We start from the raw sequence: 21454 nt of genomic DNA on the forward strand, positions 1-21454 counted from the left end.
TCGATGGGCTCCAGGGATCCCGTGGGAAACCTCGAGCTGACTGTTTCTGAAAGCTACACGTTGGTGAAGCTGTTAAAACCAGACATGAAATGGCAAGCGGTGGATGTGGTTTAAAAATGGAGTCCAGCCCTAAACCCTCCCCTGGTCTCTGGTCCTTTCTGACTCTGATGTTACCATCATTTCCTCAATGTCTTCAACACTGAGGAAATGATGGCTACATTAGCATACTTTACTGGATAAAACACGCCCCTCATGGTTTGTCCAGTGAGACTTGAAACTAGAAACTGAGACCATAAAGTCATCAGGAAAGTCTCTTCTTAGGTGCTTGGTATCATTTACGTTCCCACTTTGTTTCCTTTTAATTTATGGATTAAATAAAATAAACACTTAAATGGGGTTAGGTGGGTAAAATAATGTGAAAAAACAATATTTTAAAAGTTAAAAATAATTAGAGATAATTAAAGAAGATAATATAAATAAATAAACTGAAAAAAATACGAGAAAGTAAAATAGGAAATATAAGTTTCCACATTTTATTAATTATCTTTTAATTTCAGAATGTAATGTTTTGTCCTCCATATCTGCAGCACCTTCACTCATTAATCAAAGTTCGTTATCTATTTCAGCGCTGCAGAGCTTCAATGATTCTGCACTCACCTCCAAACAAAGCTGTGCGGACAGAAAATAACCTGTTTATTTTACATGAAATCAGAGGGCGAAAGGAACTAAAACCAAGTGGGCGGGGGGGAAAGAACAAAATAAACATGCTGTATATCTAAAGTTCATCTCCTCACATACATAAACGTCTGTGTCGGATCAGTTTGTATTTATAAAACAAAAAATGACGACACTTTTGGTTTTTTAACACAAATCTTTATTTTCCTTTCAAAAAATAAACATTTCACAGCAAACTTCCACTTTTATCAAAGTGCAGATTCATCTTCAGCGTGAAGATCATAAAGTTTCTCACATATACAACGAAGTTTAAGGCAAAAGCTCACAAGCTCCTCCCCTTTTAACAGCGCCCAAATAAGTCAACGCCCACAACAAAGGAAAACGCCCCTGCTGTACACAGTCCCATTATTATTATTTCTCTAAAAAAGACACCAGTTATCTGTTTATTTAAAAATATGAAGGACGGTCTGTGGCTGTTTAAATCACTGATATCTAAAATAAAATTGAAGATTTTGGCAAATAAATTTTTACTAACCACCCATGAGATTTAAACAGCCTGCTGATGGCAAAGACTCGTGGGAAACGTAGTTAGTGTGGTCATTAATAGGTAAGTTCTCCTGCCACATTCACTAAAAACTGAGTTTGTGTTTCATAAAGTGCAGGTGGTTAAAATGATAGAAAAACTGCATCCGGGGCAAAATGTGTGAAACCTCACACGAAACCCTGTGAGCGAACGAGCCGCCGCAGCGAGGCCGAACAGAACGCTGACGCCTGCAGTGCTGTGCAGGGTTAATGCGGCCCTAAAGTCTGTTTGCCAACTTAACTTTAAATTCATTAAAATAAGAATTCATATAAATATATTCATAGGTGTGAGCGTGAATGGCCGTCTGTCTCTGTGTGTTAGCCCTGAAACAGGCTGGTGACCTCTACAGGGTGACCCCTGACCCTGTGGAAGAGAATGGATGTATGGATGGATCCTCTTCTGTTCTGGGGGATTGAATTTTTCAGCCTGATTTCGCCCTCTAGTGGACAAACTGTAACAGCACAGTTGGCGTTTTTTTAAAAACCACACACACACACACACACACACACACACACGCACACCCTTTTCACATACCTGAGCATGCATACATCAACATTAGAGGTGATATTAAAACAGTCAAAAGCATGAATTTTGACCCTGCAGCTGTTTCGCGTTCTGAGGTCGAATTAAAGACGTTTTCTTTAAGCTTTAAAATGAGGAAAAAGCAGAGACGATGGGAATGATTCATCCCATAAATGATTATTAGCAGGTTAACTGGCGTGAAGCTCCTGAGGAGGATTTTGCGTCTCGGACATTCAGGTCTCCGGGTCGAAGGTTCGAATCCTGAACAGAAAAAAAACAGGATTAGCAGAAAAATCCACAAGATTAAAAAATTATATTTATTTAATTTGAACTTCCTGTTCTTCCTGTTTTAAACAGAGGCACGGTCGGAGCTACGACAGGAAGTGATGCTGGACTACAAATTGAACAGCAGGACTACAGACCGTCAGTGGTGCTTCCTGTACGGCGTTGCCTGGAAATATTCATCTGGAGTGACGGTCTTCACCCCGCCAAAATAATCCAACACCCACACCTGAAACATGGAGGAGGAGCAGGGTGACTGCCTGCTGTCTGATTGGCTGAGAGCAGCACAGGTGTGCTCACTGATTCAATCCTCTGGTCTGTGTACCACAAGTACTACAGTAATAGTATTTGTGGTATCAATAATAATACTAAATATGCTACAAAATACTAGAGATGGTAGTACTACATGTCAAATATTAGTGGAATTATGAATATTATTATTAATAGTTTCCTGGCAGTATCTTTGTAGTATTATTAGTCATACTGATACCTAAGTGATGCTGTAGTATCAGTAATACTACAGTGGTATTACAAGTAGCATTATCAGTACCACTGGCACCTTTTCCCAGGTGGTAGTACTTGTATTAGTAGTATAGTGTACTCCCTGTACTGTGTGATGTTTTATTGTTAGTAAAATTATCTATCATTATTAGTACTACACGTAGCTGAGTGATGTAATATAATAGTAGTAATATTTAGCATTAGCAGTATTTGTAGAACTACTATGAGTGGTATTAGTACTATGATGTCTGTAGTATTAATAGAAGTATTGTTAATGGTGTTGTAATTTTTCCTGAGTGACATTCCAGGATCAATAGTATTATAAGTGGTATTATTTCTAGTTTTGTTAGTATCTTTGTAGTATTATTAGTCATATTTGTGCCTGTGTGATGTTTTATTACTTGTATTATAGTAGCATTGTCTGTAGTATCAGTTGTTTTATTAGTAGTATTGTGATCAGTATAGTATTAGTGGTATTGTTTGTAAAATTATGAGCATTACTAGTACCTGTGGGCCATTATCGTATTTGTTGTATTATTATTATTATTATTAGCTGTATTAATAGAACAAGTATTACTTCTAGTATTATTAGCAGTATTAGTAGTATTGGTACATGTGTGATATTGTAGTATATGTGACTTGTAGTAATATAGTGGTATTATTGTGTAGTATTTGTAGCATTACCTGCGTGATGTTGAACTTGGCGAAGAACCAGTTGTGGTCGCTCGGCCAGTCGATCATCTCGGGGTGACGACTGAACAGCGCTTTCTTTGCAAACTCCGCCTCCGTCCCGTTCACCTGGGCAGCAGCAGGAGGAGGAGGAGGTCATGTGATCAGTCAGAGCTGATCAGGTGTGCAAAAAACAGACGTGTGTGTGTGTGTGTGTGTGTGTGTGTGTGTGTGTGTGTGTGTGTGTGTGTGTGTGTGTACCTCCTGCATGGATCCAGACAGGATGATGTGGGCGCAGAGCGGACTCTGAGGGTCGAAGCTCTGCTGCCTGCAGTAATCAGTCTGAGCCAGAGACATGGACAGAGACGCCACAGGGCTCACCTGCACGCAGCAGACACAGCACAGGTGACTCAGGTAACAGAGGTGAGCTCACGGCTGGCACAGGTAGCATACCTTACAAGCTGACATGTGACCAACCAGACAGGTGTGGAGGAAAATACAGCGCAATCTTTTCCCCACAAAAAATTATGGAATATGGAGGCCTAAAACTGCCAAATTATGGATACGTTTAAAAAACTCAAATAAAACGTAAACATCATGTTCATTTTATATCTAGATTTTGTATTTGAATATGCTCCATAATCAAATACAAAATGTAACCATTAACTTATTTTTAAAATGTAAAATAATCCTCTATTCCTAAATAACTCCTCTATTTAATGAAATTGAAAAATGGATGCATAAATAAACAGGAGGTAGGTACATAAAAAATAAATTATAAACAGGATAAGTAAGACAAATAAAAATGTTAATAATGAATACAAAAATTTACATAAATATATACATAAATACATACAAATATTTGATATCGAAAAATTAATAGAAAGTGAAGAAAACATATATGAATGAAGGATTCAGAAGTCCGTAAGTATAATAAATTCAAAATGAGAATTAAGAGAATTAACAAAATTAACTATGGAGCTTGAAAAAAAAGTGACTGGACTTGTTTAAGTTTCTTCTTCAGAAACTTTTCAGATGAGAGATGAAAATTTGCAAGAAACTTAAAAGTGCAGTCACTTTTTCACCACACGCTACTGTGACCTGGAAAACCGAGAACCTACACACACATCAAAATACATAAATAATAAAATGAGAAAAACTAAAGCAATTAAAAGACACTAAAATTTATTCCCGAGGAAGTGACTTTTCAGTTCAACAAACTTTATAACCTTCTGCCAGATAAACAGCCTCTGCTCTGCGTTTTATTCTGATGACTTCCTGTCGTAAAACAGAACCTTTAAGCTGAACTTTATTAGAACCCGTTCTCTGTGTCAACTCAGCAGATTTCACACGGATGCATTTCTTCTTCTGTGGTCTCAACTTCTGCTCTGACATGTGACAGTCAACTGCTGAGTCACTCCCAGGAAAACTGCTGAGTCATGCTCCAGTTATATCACAGTTTATGTAAAATGTTTTTATAAGCTCAAATATTCATGTTTCTACATCTCAGCAGAAGTTATACATAATATTGAAACTTTCTGCAGAAGCTCATTTAACTCTATTATAAAACTGAATATTAAAGAATATTATAAGATTCAAAATAATGTTAATAATTATTTTTCTTTATTTCATTCTTAATATATTTATTCATTTACCTACTTACTCCTGCCCAGTTATGTATCTTTTTATTTGTCAGTTACTGTATAACAGCCCCATTATTTGCATACTTACATGTAACACAAAAATGTAGAAAAAAATATAGAAACAAATTTGATTAAGGGGTAAAATTACCGAAAATATTTTTAAGGAGAAAAAAATAGCAATTAATAAATTATAATAAAAAAAAAGAAACTATGAAAATTAAAGAATATACAAAATGTAACTAAGTAAGCAAAGAAATAAACAAAGAAAAAGATGCAGAAAGAAAAATATTAATTTCAGAAGCTATATAAAAATAGAAAAAATTAAAATAACAATAAATAGAAAAAACAACTAGTAAATTCTGTAATTGTGTTATTTACTGCCTGAAATAATGTTTTGGGTTTTTTTTTTAGGGGGGGGGGGGGGGGGTTCTATAATAAACCATAACAAGGAAGACACAAAAATAGAAGAAAAAAAATTAAATAATACATTTTTAAAAAGTAAAGAAAAACTATTTAACTAATAAACTTCTAAATATTTGGTTATTTACCTTTTATGTAACTTATTTGAGTTTTTGGCAGTTCTGGTCCTCTATAGTTCAGGAGCATTAAGTATTCTGCAGTAACACTTTTATAACTCTAAACACCGCAAACGTCACATACCGGCAGCTTCACTGAACTCTACAGTTTGTAAACAGACTTCTGAACGGGGACTCGGTTCCGGTTTTAACACTAACACTCCCAGTACGGCTTGCATATCCCGGGTCAGGCTCACCTCCAGGTCCTGCACGGAGATCTCCATGCGGGTCAGGTACATGTAGGGTACCCCGGAGCTGGAGCCCCTCGGCCCATCGCTCACCGAGAAGACATTGGAGAACGGCTGGCCCACCACCGGTTTGTGGGTAGAGATGGTGGCCATGGAGGCCCAGTCCACCTCGTGCGCGACGAAGCGCGCGACCCGGGCCACCTCATCGTGAGGCGGGATTCGGAACCGGGACGAACCACACGGGGAAAAGGAGACCAAGAAAAGGCCGAGGACGAGGACACACAGAGGCCGCCACAGAGCAATCATCTTCGGGTTCAATGTTCAGGACGTCAGTCCGTGAGGAGGACCGAGGGAGGAGATATAAACAAGACCAAGTATCCGGCCTGGAATTTCAAAATAAAAGCACGAGTGCTCTACAAACGGAAGCCATTAACCAACATTTCAAAATAAATTTTGTATACGAATAAATTGGGAAGTATTAAGACCTGCAACAATTCTGCTTTCCTTTGTTGATTTTGAAATATTTTATTTGATATATATTATTAGTGAAAACTTTCTATTGAGATTCATATTTGTTTTGTTGCAACAAAAAAAAACAAAAAACATATCATGGATATTTAGTTCAATTTAAAAACTAAAGTTTGCAGTAATGAACACATTTAGATGAATTTTCAAAATAAAATGTAGTTAAGAATACATTGGGACATTCTGAATAAAATCATGTATCTTTGTTTAAAATAAAATCATGTATCTTTGTTTCTAAACTTTGAGTTTATTTTTGCTTAAAGACACTTTGAGCACAGTTACAAAATAAAAGTTGCATTACCTATTAAACATTAAATCCATCACAGTGTCAGAATAAAACTGCACAGCTGAAACTTTGTTTATTATGAAAAACGTTTCAGAAAAACTTTATAAGAACTTTCGGAACCGCCCTGTAACGTGGAGGATCACTGGGCCTTCGGTGCTGCCTGACCTTTGTCCTCACAAATGTCACACAGGTTCTCCTCGACGGTGAAATGTCCCTGGCAACCGTCACTACCGCAGAGACAGGGCACTTCCTGTTTCTGCGGTGAATCGGCCGGCACGGTGGCAGAGTAGTCCCAGGTGAGCTCAGTGCCGGCCAACACGGTCCTGAGAGCGAGAGAAAAACCAACAGCATGGTTATTAAAACGACCACAAACAGTCACTAGGGTCAGCCTCCTCTCCCTCCTCCTCCTCACCTGCTGGTGAAGAAGGCGATGACGGGGAAGGCGGGGTCGTGGGAGTCGGTGAAGACGTTCTGGATGAAAAGGTTCGGCAGGCAGCTGTGCTGTGGGCGAGGTCAGAAGTCACGTGAGTAATAATGCTGACATTTAATTAAGTTTATTTCGTCCTTGGTTCCAAGAATACATGCAAACATACTGATGTCTAAAGAAAATTCATAATAATAATAATAATAAATATTGATTATAAACAGGATCAATTAAATGAATGAAGTTAATAAAATGTCATCTGTCCCACACAGATATGCTGATCAGTTTATTGATGACTCACGTTGATGAAGCGGCTCACGTTTCCCTCCCTGCTCGCGTCCACAAAACAAACGTCGTCCACCGTCGCCGCTCTCTTTAAATACCTCCTCGCCTTCGTGCCGCTCACGCCATCATCCTCCGACGTCACAGCGTCCTTCTCGCCCTGCACTTGGTCACCTGACACACAGCAGCCAATCGTTTACTGGCTGTTCATGTTTATTCTGTGTGTTTAAATGATGCATTTCTGACCTGATGAAGGAGACGTCGGCTCCAGGCCTCCAATCAGCACCGGCTGAACCTGACACACGGACACAGAAGCAGATTGTTTTGAGCTGAAGGTCATGAGGACATAAACTGATGATGATGAAACACACTTTAAATTAATAACCATAAATATTCAGAGGAATGCAGCACTCACAAATCATCTAAAATAATGGAAAATGTTGTCAGATATAAAAATTAGGTTAAGAAATTAGGGAAAAAAATGAAAAATTTCAATAAAAACATTTATGAATGATGCTTTAAGAAAATGGTCAACAATATTAGGAAGTAATCTGGAAAAAAAATATTTATAAAGTTGAAAAACGCTGAAATGAACAATAATAAAATATCTTTAAAAATATTAAAATCATGGAAAAAAATTAAAATTTCTTTTCACAGATAATAAAAAAGTTCCTCTCTGTACAATAAAATTTAAAGGATTAAAATGTAAAAGAATTAAATGTCACCACATTGGAAGGGGGAGAAGAACAGAAGAAAATGGATGAATGTATAGAAATACATCCTTTTTTTATATGCATAAATAAATAAATGATTACACACACACACACACACACACACACACACACACACACACACACACACGTGTCAAAAACAAACCTCATCTCGGTCCGTGGTGGCGGCGCTGCTGTCAGAGGGTCTTTGAATCACAGGGACATGCAGTGAAGGTGAGACAGGCGGGGGTGTTTCCAGCAGGCTGCTCCGACCCTCCAGCACAGGTGGGGCCAGCCACTCGGTGACGACCTCCACCTCGTCGTCAGACGGCAGGTCCGACCTCATCATCTTCGCCGGCTGCGGTTCGGCGGGACTCGGGACCCTCTGCAGGACCACACCTGCACACGGATCACGGGATGGGTTCACAGACGGCCGCCCGGGTGAAGCCACTGAAAACTGAGCCGCACTCACCTGCGTAAATGCACACGAAGGTGCCGCGGTCCAGGTCGTCACGGCAACGCACCCCCCAGCCACGGTTCTGGGTCTTAAAGACCTGGAGGCGGACCCTGATGCCCCTCTGGACCAGACGGTTCTGACAGCGAGCTCGGTCACAGCCGCACCACGGCCCGCATTCAAATAGGCTGCAGACGGATAACCATGGTAACAGTCAGTCAGTGATCAATCAGGTATTGATCCATGTTTCAGCTGGGTGTTAAAACTCAGAAACCTTTTTATTTCATGAACAAGCCTGCTTCTATTTCTCTAGAAAAACAAAAACAGGGCAGCACTGTGGCGTGATGGTTAGCAGGTGCTGAAGCTCATGGGCACGTCGGCAGAAATCATCTAAATGTGTAAAATTTGTACACCGAAATCTACGAAGAACGCGCAGCTCCTGCTGTAGCTCAGTTTCGTGTTTGCCTCACCCTGATGGAATGGGCTGCAGCAGCCTGTGATGGCGGTAGTGGCGCCCTCCAATGGTCATGGCCATGCAGGCGCAGCGCTTCGCGTCGCTGCAGCCGTCCGTGCAGTCGCAGCACGCCTTGAACAGTACCGGGCTGTGGCTCAGGAAGCAGCCGTGCGGCCAGCGGTCCTTCCTGTAGCGGAAGTCGGCAGGCCGGGCTCCGCCGTCCCCGACGCACAGCTCCACCGGTGTTGGCTCCGCCCCCCGGCTCAGGTCCTGCTCAGGTTGCTGAGAACCCGCCAGCGAAGGAGGGTCCAACATCACGGAGGGGTTGAAGGTGAAGAAGTCGACCTGCAGGAAGAAGAGGGATGCAGTTTAATGAGCTGAAGCTGTCATTTACAGACAGACCTCGAATGCACCAAAACACCTTCACTGACCAAATGATCAGAAAGTGAACATAATTGATACCAAATCACTTGTGTATTGACCTGTAGGATGTCGTAGCTCTCTGTAGCCAACAGGAAAAGCATTACATCGTCATAGTTACGGAGGCTCAGCCCACACGGCGCCTTGTAGATGACGTCCCAGCTTTCCAGGTCTTCCTGCTCCTGATCCCGGTCCCAGGCTCCACCCCCTCTTACTGCAATAATCAGTGGCATGGCGGTCAGCCTCTTGAAGCCGCAGAGCAGTGGTATCTTTAGCGGGTTCTGGCCCCAGAACAGCGGTGTGGACTGAGGCATGCTGGGTAAACTGGCTAAGCAGGCCTGTAGGCAGAGTAAAATGTTGCCCCCTCAGTGGTGAAAGGTTTATGTTTAGATAAAAGTGGGATAAAATAAATTGTCTGGCTGCTTCTGAAAGATTACTGTAGGAAATGATATCACTTCCTGTGTTCACCTTGGAGCAGGTGTGGGGGTGGTACTGCAGCTGGATGGGCTCCAGAGGAGGCAGCAGCTCTTCTCTGTCAGCAGGTGGCGCCGTGGGACTGGACAGACCATTAAACGGGAGAAAGATGGGAGAGGAGGAGGAGGAGGAACACGAGGAAGAAGGGCTGTGCTGGAGGAAGTCAGCAGGCAGCAGCTCATCTGGAGAGGAAAAAGTATTCGGAGTGAGTCTCACACACATAACCAGAGGGAAGCCTCAATGTTTACCGGGGTCTACCTGAGCCGATCACCACCTGGACCACCGAGGGGTCCTGGTCCTGAGGGCAGGTCGAGGAGGAGCAGCAGTCCAGAATCTCGAGCAGCTTGAAGGCCTGAACGTACTCTGAGTGAAGACAGAGAGAAAAGATCAGGACAGGAAGCTCTCCGGTGTCCCGCTCACTCACATCAGACATGGGCCTGAACCTTTGTCTGTGGCTGCGCTCCTCTTCAGGACCGCCTTCAGACGGTCCAGGTACTGGAAAACCCCGCTGAAGACCTGATCCACGTCCTCCTCGGCCCAGAACGTTTTGGCCCTCTCTGGGGAAAAAAATGGATCAGGACAAACGATCGCATCAGATGAACGAAAAACGTACAGAGTTTGGAGAAGAAAAACGGGGGGGGGGGGGGACCACATCAGGACCCACAACCACTGAACCTGGACCAGTTTAACTGCTAAAATAACCAATAAATGTATTTGTAGGTACAATAAACATGATTTTCAACATGTTACAACAAGAAGAATGTGATATTTAACCAAGTTTCTCCCATCTAGACCTCAGCAGCAGAGGACCTCTTAAACGTGGACCAGACCCTCCTGCAGACCCCACAGGATCATTAAAAACTCTTCACACATATAAGGTGGAAATGTGTATTTCCCCACGCAGACCACATAGGACCTGGTTAGATCCAGGTAACCCGGGCTTGTTGGCTGTGGACCGGACCAGACAGCCCCCCCCCCCCCCCCCCCCCCCCCCGCGCGCGCACACGCACACTTCCTTGTGTGGGTCAAACAGGGAAGCTCTGGGGCTAATGTAGCACTACCCCCCGGTTAAACCCGGGTTAGCTACTGAGTGCTGCCCTCCGGCCCCTCTGGCCGGTATCGGCTCCGGTTCCGTTATAAATCCGGTTCTTACCGACATATCGCGGATCCAGCGAATCTCCCGTTTCCATGGCAGCGTTAGCCTGCTAGCACTCAGCTAACAGGAACAAAAACACTCGAGCTAACGCTAACTCTGAGCTAACAGAGAGGTGACAGCGGGGATAGGTGGGCCTGCAGTTCAACTACCAAACGAACCAAAAGCAGTAGTTCAAACTAAACCCGAACACCACCACCTCCACCTGGACCGTACTGTTATTCATTCATCTAGGAGGCTAATCATCAGCTAGCTGCTCGCAGCCATAAATAAAGGCTGTGCTTGTAGCTAACAGCTGCAGCAGGCTAAACTGAAGGAAACTTTTCAAAGCATTGCAGCAGATATTCCCAGCCCAGTAAAGCCGCACAACCTGCGATCATGCAGCATGAGCACCCCTGCCTTAACCGTTTAAAGTTTCTGAGTTTACATGGCCCCTAACGGCCACCGTACGGAGACTTGAGGGCTTTCAGCTCCCTGACCTCACTCTGTCAGGGATTTCTGCAGTCCCTCTGTACACATGTTCGAAAAGTTTAACCCCTTAACTGGCAGCAAAAAAATCACCTGACAAAAACTACATAACGCCTTCTGGTTATTATTGGCTCTGAACAACCCATTTCATAGCCTATTAATCGGCTGCGTCTGGTCCGCGGGCCGAATGAAGTGCATTTATATGGCAGGCTAGACCCGCCCATTTTGACTGACACCTCATTCGGCCAATCATGTTAAGAAATGGGTTTCCCAGAGCCAATAATACTCAGAGGGCGTCACGTAGCTTTGTCAGGTGATTTGGTGCAGCCAGTTACATGATTGGCCGAATGACGTGTCAATAAAAATGGGAGGGTCTAGCCTGCCATATAAAAGGGACTACAAACGGCCCGTCACCGGGCCCTTGCCAGTTAAGGGGCTACGGAAGAGCAGGCAGAAGTACACAGATATAAACACGCACAATGCATAAACACATCGATCAGTCATGTTAGCTGTGGTCATTCTGTACATGGAAACATGTTTGATTTCAGTCATTAAACACTCAAATGCACCATTGCTCAGTAACAGAAGTACAGGACAGTTTCTGTTCTGTTCCACCCGTGAATTAGGAAAAAATCCCTGTACAAAATACTAAAATGCAAAAATTGTAGTGTAAATTATGCCTGAGACAAAATGCAGAATAAATCATAACATAAATCCACTTTTTTGGCTCTGATTGTTTAACCAATTTATTTAATATCAACATATTTTATTGAAATGTCTCAGCACATCCATGCAGCCCTGTTACTGAAACACAAAGGAAAGAAACGGTGACATGACAAAGAGGAAGTGACACGATCGTGTCTTGTGATGACACCATGGATCGACCAAAGGTCACTCCTCTTTGACATATTTTGTGTTTTCCAATCTTTTGTGATTACATTGAGCGTGCTGCTCTAACCACTGCAGCCCTATTACTCAGATTACTCTCAAAGTTTCCTTCTTTTATTTATAGATCTACATTTATCCTCAGATTTCACACTCCATCACATCTTTCTGAGAAAACACCAATGATTGTTAGCATAACATATAAAATATTATTAAACAGCATTTCTGTGCTCCTGAGCTTTTATTAGTCACATTTATGTCATAATCTACAAATAAAAGGAGTATATCCACTCATCCATGTTACTCTAACCCCGAGCTCCCTCTAGCTGGACAGCTCTGTTATCATTTGGTGGTTTATTATTTGTTTTTATTAAAAAAAAAAAACTACAGAAAAAGTTAAAGGGTTAATTTTAGCCTAGATTGCCCCCCAGTTGTAGAATGACCCAGAAATTAAATATTAAGCATATATAACCTCTGATGCTGTTATTAGAGACAGAATTCAGGTACAGCAGATGTTCAGGTGGGAACTTCAGGTATCAGGTATCTTTTCCCCGTGACTGCCTGCGAGCCTGAGCTCAGGGCAGCAGGTAAACAGAGCTTTTCCTGGATTGACCTCCGCCGGCCTCCGTACCGAGGAACGCGTTACAAAATGTCAATATAAACAGATCCCAAACTCTCCGAAAGCGTGTTGGTGCCCCAACAATAAAATAAAATGAATCACTTTTATATGACATGTCAGAGGAAACGCACTGCAGCTGGGTTTAAATCATGAACCTCTCTTTTTTTTTTTAAAAAATCTTCACTTCCTGTTCAGTTTTGTAACGATGCGATAGCAACTTATGCAAGTTCCGAGTGAGGATCAATGGGAGCAAAGAGCGCTGAGGTGAGCCGCTTCTTCTTTCTTTACCGAACCATTAAACACACGAACATGCACAGCCTGTTCAATCCGATTAGAGGCAGCGCGCATCTGGCTGTGCCGTACCGACAGGTAAGGACAGGTGTGTCGAGTTTCACCTGTCATCGCATAATAACGCGTTATTACCGTCATTTTAGTCAGATTATTAGGGAAGAAAAGACAAATATTTTACCTCATTTATCCTATAAAAATTTAAATTAGTATAAAGGATTAACCACAGCAGCTATTTCTAATCTATTACAATTATGCAGTATATGTTTATTAATTTGCTGTTTAATTATTAGAACATGTTTGACGTTTGTTGATTTTGTGAGTTATTACTGAATTTCTTTTGGCTTGTTTTTGTTGTGCTGGTTTAGTTCACATTGTTTAGTTTATTGTTGGTTTTTCTGGGTTCTGGGGGACCCACCGGTGCTCCGGAGACCTTTGTTGTGCAGGTAGGTGGGCGGGTTTGGGGGCAGCATGCGCTGCACTTGATGTGGATAAAATAAACCAGCAAATCACACAGAGTTTGTCTGCATTTGTTTTGCTTGTGTACATTACACCAGCTGGTACTTTCATAGCACCTTTGCACTCAGTCGAGCACTCGGAGGGTTTTCTACTACAAGTTTCATTTCAGTCACACACGTCTTCAAACAGCACTTCCAGTCTTCAGTGTCTTATCCCAGGATACTCTGGTATGCTGACTGTAGGACTTGGGGATCGATCCATCCAAATTCCTACTGGTAGAGCCCAACTGTCAGGAATAAGAAATGGATTTTTGACAGACAGCCATTAAAATGCCTCTGTTCTCATGACTTTTAATCTTAAAGACCTCATCAGGGAGCAAACTAATCACAAGGAGCCACGTGGTTGGTTTTAGTGCTGTTCCACCAGAAAGGCAGACAAGAATGCCCACAGAGAGGCAGAAGACAACCAGGAAGTCTACAAGGGTCAGAAAACGTAAAATAAATCACCACAAAGAGCAACAAGTCACCATGTGGGTGGAAATAATGTTCTCCCGAAGTCTTCAAACTGGATTAAAGTGTAAAGGACAAAAGCACCAGGAGATGGCGCCATTTGTGCACAGATTATTCCTGGCAGGCAAAGAGCCGGAGAGTGAATACAAACAAGAAAGGCAGTAAAATCTAGATCCTGGGTTTTTAAATGAAACCATAATTAATATTCAGATCCAAAAATATTCCCTTTGGTTTTATTTTGTTTGTCCCTTTTTTTATTTGGACGGCGTATAAGATCAGTGCCAAAGGCTTTAACCATTAATAACACTGATACACACATTGACTCATTTTTTGCTTGGATAACAGTGAAAAATACACATTCCTGCTTCATGTTCATCAGATATGGTTACAGTGACCGTAAACTCTCCTCACATTAAGGTCACAGGTCCTCTCCCCTTAGCCAAGATGTCTGCGACACGGCGGTCGGTGAGCGAGGCCTTCTGGGCGATGTGCGCGGCGGACTCCATGTCCATGCCGGTCCACTGGTACTACGACATCAGTGACATCAGGAAGGACTTCAGCGGCTGGATATCAGGCTTCAACTCGCCCGCAGACCGTCACCCGTCCAGCATCCTCACCCTCTCCAACACAGGTGAGAAGACCTGGACACTCATTATGAAGTCAGAGGAGAGGAGCCTTAAACGGGCATTCTTACCAATGACCAGCAGGGGGCGACTCCTCTGAGAAGTCTGATTGTATAGAAGCCTATGAGGAAAATGACCCTACTGCTCCCCTGATATCTGAGCTCAGTAAATACTTTCCTGATGAGTTTATGGTTTCAGGTCTTACTGAATAAACCACGCTGTCCGTTTCATAAATTATGATACCCTTAAAGTCAGACAGGCAGGATTTAGTGCAGGGAAATCTGCAAATGGTGAGTTTTCATGATTTCTGGAAGACGAGTCCCTACAACCATTGAAAAATGTAAAAATCTCATTATTAAAGTACAAAACTGGAAAAAGTATTAATTTATACATTAATACACTAATCAGTTAAATATCTCACAAATGTATCATTTAAAGAACAGAGAATCCTAAAAACACTAAATATTAAAATTAAGGCTGATTTCCTTTTTTTTATTTAACACCATTTATTTTTTCCATGGAGACTTTGTTTATCTTTTATTTGCCAATTAAATTATTTACATCATATAAATATAACTTTTAGTATATAGTAAAGTCAAAGAAAATGTAACAATATTTTTGCTGTATTGTTCCTTACAACTGCTCCACTTGTTTTTTCATTGCCTGATTTTTCTTTTTTCTTTTGTTTTGTTTTAAATTGTCTTATTAATGACAGTAATGACCTGTTTACTATATGAAAATTTTCTTCACAAACTTTCAAAGGTCTGCTTGAGGTTTAAAATGCTGATTTAAAAATTAGTGGTTTAGATTACAGTTTGGCAGTTAATTGTGATAGTTGAATTTGAAGGGAGGGGGCTTAAGGATACCAAAATCTGCAGTTCCTCTAATGGCCACCTGAGGCCGACTCCCAAAGTGAGTGAGTCTGCACAGACTCCTGTGCAAAGTTAAAATTTAAAAAATTAGGTAAGTAGTAAAAGTTAAATCTAAAAAAGACGTTTTAGATTTAAAGGAGTCTCGCTTTAATTTACAAAGCAGAAACTTCCCTCTGTTGCTGATGTTGGCGAAGTGGCACTCACTGTGGGTGAAATACTTATACAAGAACACCTTTTAGCCTACAGCTGAGAACTGCTTATTCAAATGACCTCAGATTCGGCACTGCACTTACTCGGGTCCGGAGAAACATGCCTGCCAAATATGAAGTGGATCAGGTGAACTGCTGTTGAGATCCACAAACAGAAGGGGGCCGAGAATGCAACCTTGGGGAATTCCATCCTGATTCATTTTGCTCTTTTGAACCTCTCTGTTTGTCGTTTTGCAGCCGGCAGCGGTCGCACCACCTGGGTGTCTGGCGCAAAGCGGCCCGATGTGGTCGGCAGTGTCATCCTCCATGATAAGCTGGACTTGTGGAAGTCCTCAGGTGGATCGGTCCACTATCACCGAGGTACTGCCATCCAGCGCATCACGCTACAGTTCACTATTTTTCATTCTCTTGGTGGTTGTTCCTTGTTTTTCACATCTGTGTTCTTCCTCTGTGGTCATCAAGGTCTTCAGGCTGGTGACAACACGCTGAACGTCCTCTGCTCCCTCCGAGCAGCTCAGACGCTCGTGTCCAGAGGTTTTGCGAACCTCTCTCAGCCAGACGCTCGTGCTGCCGTTCTGTCGGACTACATCCAGTTCCTGACCACACCCGGCTCACACAAGGACACCTACGCTGAATCCTTCCACCGCTCTTTCTTTGCAGACTGGCAGGAAAGCAAACCAACCTTACCGTGTGAGGTAGGACAAAGGTGGCAGATCCAGCTGCTATAAAATGCCAAATCTGGCGGCTTTCCCTGATTTACTCGCTGTTTTCCAGGTCCTGAAGTTTGCAGAGGAACGCTCCAGGATGAAAATGAGCTCCCCGTTCCCTGACAGCCAGCTGGATGCCATCGGCTGCCTTCCCATGATCCTACCCTTCATCCTGCTGTCTGCCTCAGCCAATGAGGAGCAAGCTGTCAGTGAACACAAATTAGTAAGATTATAAACAGTCTCAGACAAGAGTGTGTGACTGTTACCCTTTTCTGTCCTCAGGTTTCAGCAGCAGTGGAGTTCGTGAAGCTCACCCATCCTCACCCGAAGGTGCCAGAGTACGTGTCGATCTACAGCCGGGCGCTGCACGCCGTGCTGGGCGGGGCCAGTGTCCGCAAGCAGGCTGAGCACGCTCTGAGGAGGCTGGATGCCTGGGACGCCTGCCAGAACTTCAGCCGCAAAGCCGCCAAGTCAGTTACTGGAAGTAGATCTGACTCTTCCATTAGAGGCTTCAGAATAAAAGCCTAGTTTATACATTTATTGGCAAGCCAATTTTATTTATAAAGCCCTTTAAATCAGCAATCCCTGACCAAAGTGCTGTTGCCTTCTTTGGGCCTTTGGAAAGCTTTTATTTTGAAATGTCTTAGCAGCTTTTGATTTTTAACAGTTTTTCTTATTAAAACATTTTCTTGATTTTCAGTTTGGCTGCCAGAGACCACTTCCTGTATGTATTTAAAAGTAAAAGTCTTTCAGAATAGAAAAGGCTTTAAAAAATAAAACTTGTTTTAATTCTCTATCAGTGAAATTCAACACTTTCTGTTGAAGTTTCACATTAAGGCCTTTACAGGAAAGGGAGGGCTGTTCTTTTTTAGCCCCTGTAATGTAATTGCTGATTTGCTGGGAAATCTCTGTGCAGCGTCGAGCAGTTCTTTCTTTTGGATTTTTTTTTTTGAATATTTAATACTTGATATTTGATTTTTATTAATCACCCTTAGTCAACTATCCAAAGCTTGCTGCAGGATTTTCAGATTAAAAGCTGAGTTTGGAAGCAATGTCTGTGTGTAAAGGTTATCTGTAATGTTTTAGGTTTCCTGTGTCCTCTGAGGAGAGACTCAAGGTGCATCAGAGCGCCGTCAACTACCTCGGTCTGGCCTGCTACACCAAAGGTCAGAGCCCGATCGCGTTCATTTACTTCACTGATGTATAAAACCTAAAAATAATGGTGTTTAAATGCTGATTTTACCTGCATGTGTGGCACCAACAGGAGCTTTGTCCAGCATGTTCTACCTGGCCTACGAGTTTCATGATGACCCCAAAGGAGGAATCCTGGCAAACACCAACTGTGGAGGTAAAATTCAGACCTGCTGGTTTGCGGTCAGGTTCTTGTTGGTTTAATCTTTGCTCAGGTGAGACTGAAGGTCTGCCGGTCAAAAATTACTACAGAAGTGTCTTTTAGAGAAGAGTTGGAGCTAGATCGTCAGTGTTCAGTTAATCAACCAAGTGTAACTTAGCTCTCAGAAATGTATTGGATGGATTAAAAAGTAGCCTGCAACATTTTCCTCTGAAATGCAGAGAAGTACGAGTACAAAGACTAAAAGAATTTTTAATAAATGTCCCTTAGAGATAGGGTGAGGAGTGCAGTCATTTGGGAGGGGCTCAGAGTAGAGCCGCTACTCCTCCACATTGAAAGGAGTTGGTTGAGTTGGCTCGGATTAGGATGCTTCCTGGGTGAGGTGTTCCGGGCATGTCCTGTTGGGAGGAGGTCCTGGAGTAGACCCAAGATCATATCTCTTGGCTGACCTGGGAACGCCTCGGTGGTCCCCTGGATAAACTGGAAGAGGTGGTTGGAGAGAGGTGGATCTGGTTTTCTCTGCTTAGGCTTCTGCCCTCGTGACCTGGTCCCAGTTAAGTGGAAGAAAATGGATGGAAGGCTGGATAGATGGACCCCAGTTTTATATTGCAACATTTTAGCAGCTTTACTGATCCCATTACTCATGCCCCTTTTACAACCAAACACACCAAACCTTCCTCTCAGCCCTGGCTGGATGAGACAACCCGCGCTCTCAGACGTGAGTGCAGACGCGCTGAGAGAAGGTGGAAAAAGGATAAGCTCCATGTCTCCTTAGAGATCCTGCGTAACTGTTTATTGAAATACCAGAAAGCAGTAAAATATGCAAAGTCTGCTTATTTCTCTAACATTGTTTCAAGTAACAGTCACAGGCCTCATTTTCTTTTTAGTGTTTTTAATTCACTCGCTGATCCTCGCTGTAATGTGAACCAAGCGAAGGTCTGTCCTGCACTGTGCGAAAACTTTAAGAAATTTTTTGTGGAAAAAATTTCTGCCCTCAGGCCTTCATCACCTCAGGCTGAAACAGACTCATCTGCACCTCCTCCCAGCAGAGCTGTCTTTGAGCAGTTTGAGCCTGTCACACTCTCCACACTAAAGGAGGTGATTCAAAATATGAGACCTGTAAACTCTCCCACAGACTGTGTTCCGTCTCGCCTTTTTAAAGAGGCTTTTGATTCAGTGGGACCAACTATCCTCGCTCTGATTAACAGTGCGCTTGCATCTGGTTGTGTTCCAGCTGCCTTTAAACATGCAGTTGTACAGCTTCTAATCAAGAAGAAGAACCTTGACCCTGATGTTCTTTCAAATTACAGACCAATTTCTAAATTACCATTTTTATCCAAGGTTCTTGAAAAAGTTGTTTTTAAGCAACTTCAAGCATTTTTAAGTGAACATGGAATGTGGGAAAAGTTTCAGTCAGGTTTTAGAATGCGTCACAGCACAGAGATGGCTCTTTTAAGAGTTTTTAACGATCTGCTTTTAACTGTGGACTCTGGTAGTCCTGCAGTTTTAGTACTTCTAGATCTGTCAGCTGCCTTTGACACTGTGGACCACGAGATCCTTCTATCCCGCCTAGAACATGAAATTGGCATTAAAGGCACGGTTCTGACTTGGTTCAGATCTTATCTTACTGATAGAAGTTTCTCTGTCCATCTAGGAAACTGTTTTTCTACCACAGCAAAGCTTTCTTGTGGAGTGCCTCAGGGGTCCATTCTGGGCCCAATTCTTTTCTCATTGTATATGTTGCCTCTAGGGTCGATTTTTAGGAAACATAATATTTGTTTCCACTGTTTTGCTGACGACATCCAGGTGTATATGCCCATCAAACTGAACAGCAGAGATCCATGGGAACCCCTGCTGAACTGTCTAAGTGACATCAAGTCCTGGATGAGAAACAATTTCCTAAATCTTAATGAAAGCAAAACCGAGGTCATATGCGTTGGTAAATTTGACCCCTCAAGCTACTCCTCTGGCACTCCGAGTCATTTGGCTCCTCGCTGTCGTGATGCTGTGAAAAATCTGGGTGTCATTTTAGATAGTAGTTTTAAAATGGAGAAGCAAGTAAGTGCTGTTACCAAAATCAGTTTTTACCAACTCAGAGTCATTGCCAAGGTAAAACCTTATCTCCCACAGCAGGACCTGGAAAAAGTTATTCATGCTTTTATTACTTCCCGCCTGGACTACTGTAATTCTCTGTACTTTGGCATAGATCAATCATCTGTGCGCCGCCTGCAGGTAGTCCAGAATGCGGCAGCTCGTCTTTTAACCGGTTTAAAAAAGCATGAACACATTACCCCAGTCCTGTCATCCCTTCACTGGCTCCCTGTCCGTTTTAGAATCGATTTTAAGATTTTATTGCTTACTTTTAAAGCCTTAAACGGACTGGCACCTTTGTATCTGTCTGAGCTGCTTCACTGTCACACCCCTGTAAGAGCTCTGAGGTCATCGAACCAGCTGCTCTTACAGAGGCCTAAAACTAGACTAAAACAGAGAGGTGATCGAGCTTTTGCAGCAGCAGCAGCACCAAAGCTATGGAACGATCTACCTCTCCATATCCGCACAGCTCAGACGATACACACATTTAAATCTCTATTAAAAACACATTTCTTTTCCTTGGCATTTGGCTGCAGTGCTACCTCCTTTTAGATGATTGTTTTATGGTATTTTATGGTACTTGTTTTAAACGTTTTAATTTTTAATTTTCTTATGTTATTTATTGTTCTTAATGTTTTTATTTATTTATTTTTATTTTATGATTTTATTTATTTATTTATATATTTTTATTTTTATTTAGTATAGTCCTTGGGGTTACAGATCTTGTACAGCACTTTGGTCAACGTCGTTGTTTTAAATGTGCTTTATAAATAAACTTGACTTGACTTGACTTGACTTGAGCTCTCCTCAGCGCTGGTCCATAAACTGCTACTGTGATTGTTCTTACGTTCAGTTTGCTCGTGTCTGACTTCAGGTGAGAACTGTAACCGTGGGGCGGCGCTCGGGGCCCTGCTGGGGGCCGGAGGCTCCTACACAGGAAGAGGCATTCCACAGGAGTGGAAGGACGAGCTGAGAGACGCCCAGGAGTTCATCCCCGCCATCCTGAAGAAGACCGATCCCCCTGGAGGAGTGAAGAAGAACTGCAGCAGCAACTGTACTCAGACAGCATTGTGACTACTTCCTGTTTACAAACACAATGACTCCACATTCATACTTTTTGTTTTTAATGGATAAAACTCCTTATTGTGTGCCTTTTATTTTTTGTACTATGGAATAAAACCTGGAAACTTTTAAGGAACATGAAACATTGAACTGGTTTAAGTTATATATCTATTATTTTTGCCTTGCTGTCATTTCACCTGCAGCCTTTAAATCAACGTATGTTTTTGCTCACATGGAAAATAAACTCAGTGGATTCAGTGACTGTGACGTTTCATTTCATAAATGAATATAATGTATTTACTGACTCATATAGCAACCAGCAGCACTTTTTAAAATTTCATCCCCAAGCAATGAGCTTTATAAAGGGTTTAGAATTGGCAGTAAGTAGTTTTATTAATTAATATTATTATAATTCACCTGTTTAAAGTTTGGATTATTAGGGGTGTGGCCTCTTGGATGGCGACACAGGTGGCTGTAGCTGATGGCTGTTG

At 42.3% G+C, this 21454-nt stretch overlaps 3 protein-coding genes across 6 annotated transcripts; 1 reads left to right on the top strand and 2 right to left on the bottom strand.

Moving 5' to 3' along the window:
* Positions 1–851: 851 nt before the first annotated feature.
* creg1 (cellular repressor of E1A-stimulated genes 1) lies at positions 852–6013 on the bottom strand. Its single transcript, XM_030754058.1, has 5 exons — positions 5648–6013; positions 3494–3613; positions 3248–3361; positions 2203–2291; positions 852–2041 (listed from the first exon to the last, which is right to left on the bottom strand). Exons 1-4 carry the CDS (start codon positions 5942–5944, stop codon positions 2205–2207), a joined length of 618 nt encoding a protein of 205 aa, XP_030609918.1. The 5' UTR covers positions 5945–6013; the 3' UTR covers positions 852–2041; positions 2203–2204.
* Positions 6014–6288: 275 nt separating this feature from the next.
* On the bottom strand, positions 6289–11375 carry setdb2 (SET domain bifurcated histone lysine methyltransferase 2). Of its 2 annotated transcripts, none has more exons than XM_030750010.1 (12): positions 10821–11375; positions 10111–10224; positions 9926–10030; positions 9662–9849; positions 9256–9531; positions 8790–9118; positions 8338–8507; positions 8032–8264; positions 7402–7450; positions 7175–7329; positions 6862–6950; positions 6289–6772 (listed from the first exon to the last, which is right to left on the bottom strand). In XM_030750010.1, the coding sequence occupies exons 1-12, from the start codon at positions 10855–10857 to the stop codon at positions 6589–6591; spliced, it is 1929 nt and encodes a 642-aa protein (XP_030605870.1). In that variant the 5' UTR covers positions 10858–11375; the 3' UTR covers positions 6289–6588. The 2 variants fall into 2 exon arrangements, with proteins under 2 accessions (XP_030605870.1, XP_030605879.1); XM_030750019.1 differs by having other exon boundaries at positions 6605–6772; positions 6862–6945.
* A 1472-nt stretch (positions 11376–12847) lies between these two features.
* LOC115794520 (uncharacterized) lies at positions 12848–21224 on the top strand. 3 transcript variants are annotated; one of them, XM_030750082.1, is made up of 9 exons: positions 12848–13056; positions 14466–14679; positions 15990–16112; positions 16215–16447; positions 16527–16664; positions 16742–16929; positions 17546–17625; positions 17724–17807; positions 20776–21224. In XM_030750082.1, exons 1-9 carry the CDS (start codon positions 13036–13038, stop codon positions 20973–20975), a joined length of 1281 nt encoding a protein of 426 aa, XP_030605942.1. In that variant the 5' UTR covers positions 12848–13035; the 3' UTR covers positions 20976–21224. The 3 variants fall into 3 exon arrangements, with proteins under 3 accessions (XP_030605942.1, XP_030605936.1, XP_030605949.1); XM_030750076.1 differs by having other exon boundaries at positions 13053–13161; XM_030750089.1 differs by lacking the exon at positions 12848–13056 and adding an exon at positions 13083–13171.
* Positions 21225–21454: the final 230 nt, after the last annotated feature.

Source organism: Archocentrus centrarchus, chromosome 2 (assembly GCF_007364275.1).
Source record: "Archocentrus centrarchus isolate MPI-CPG fArcCen1 chromosome 2, fArcCen1, whole genome shotgun sequence".
Taxonomy (NCBI): Eukaryota; Metazoa; Chordata; class Actinopteri; order Cichliformes; family Cichlidae; genus Archocentrus; species Archocentrus centrarchus.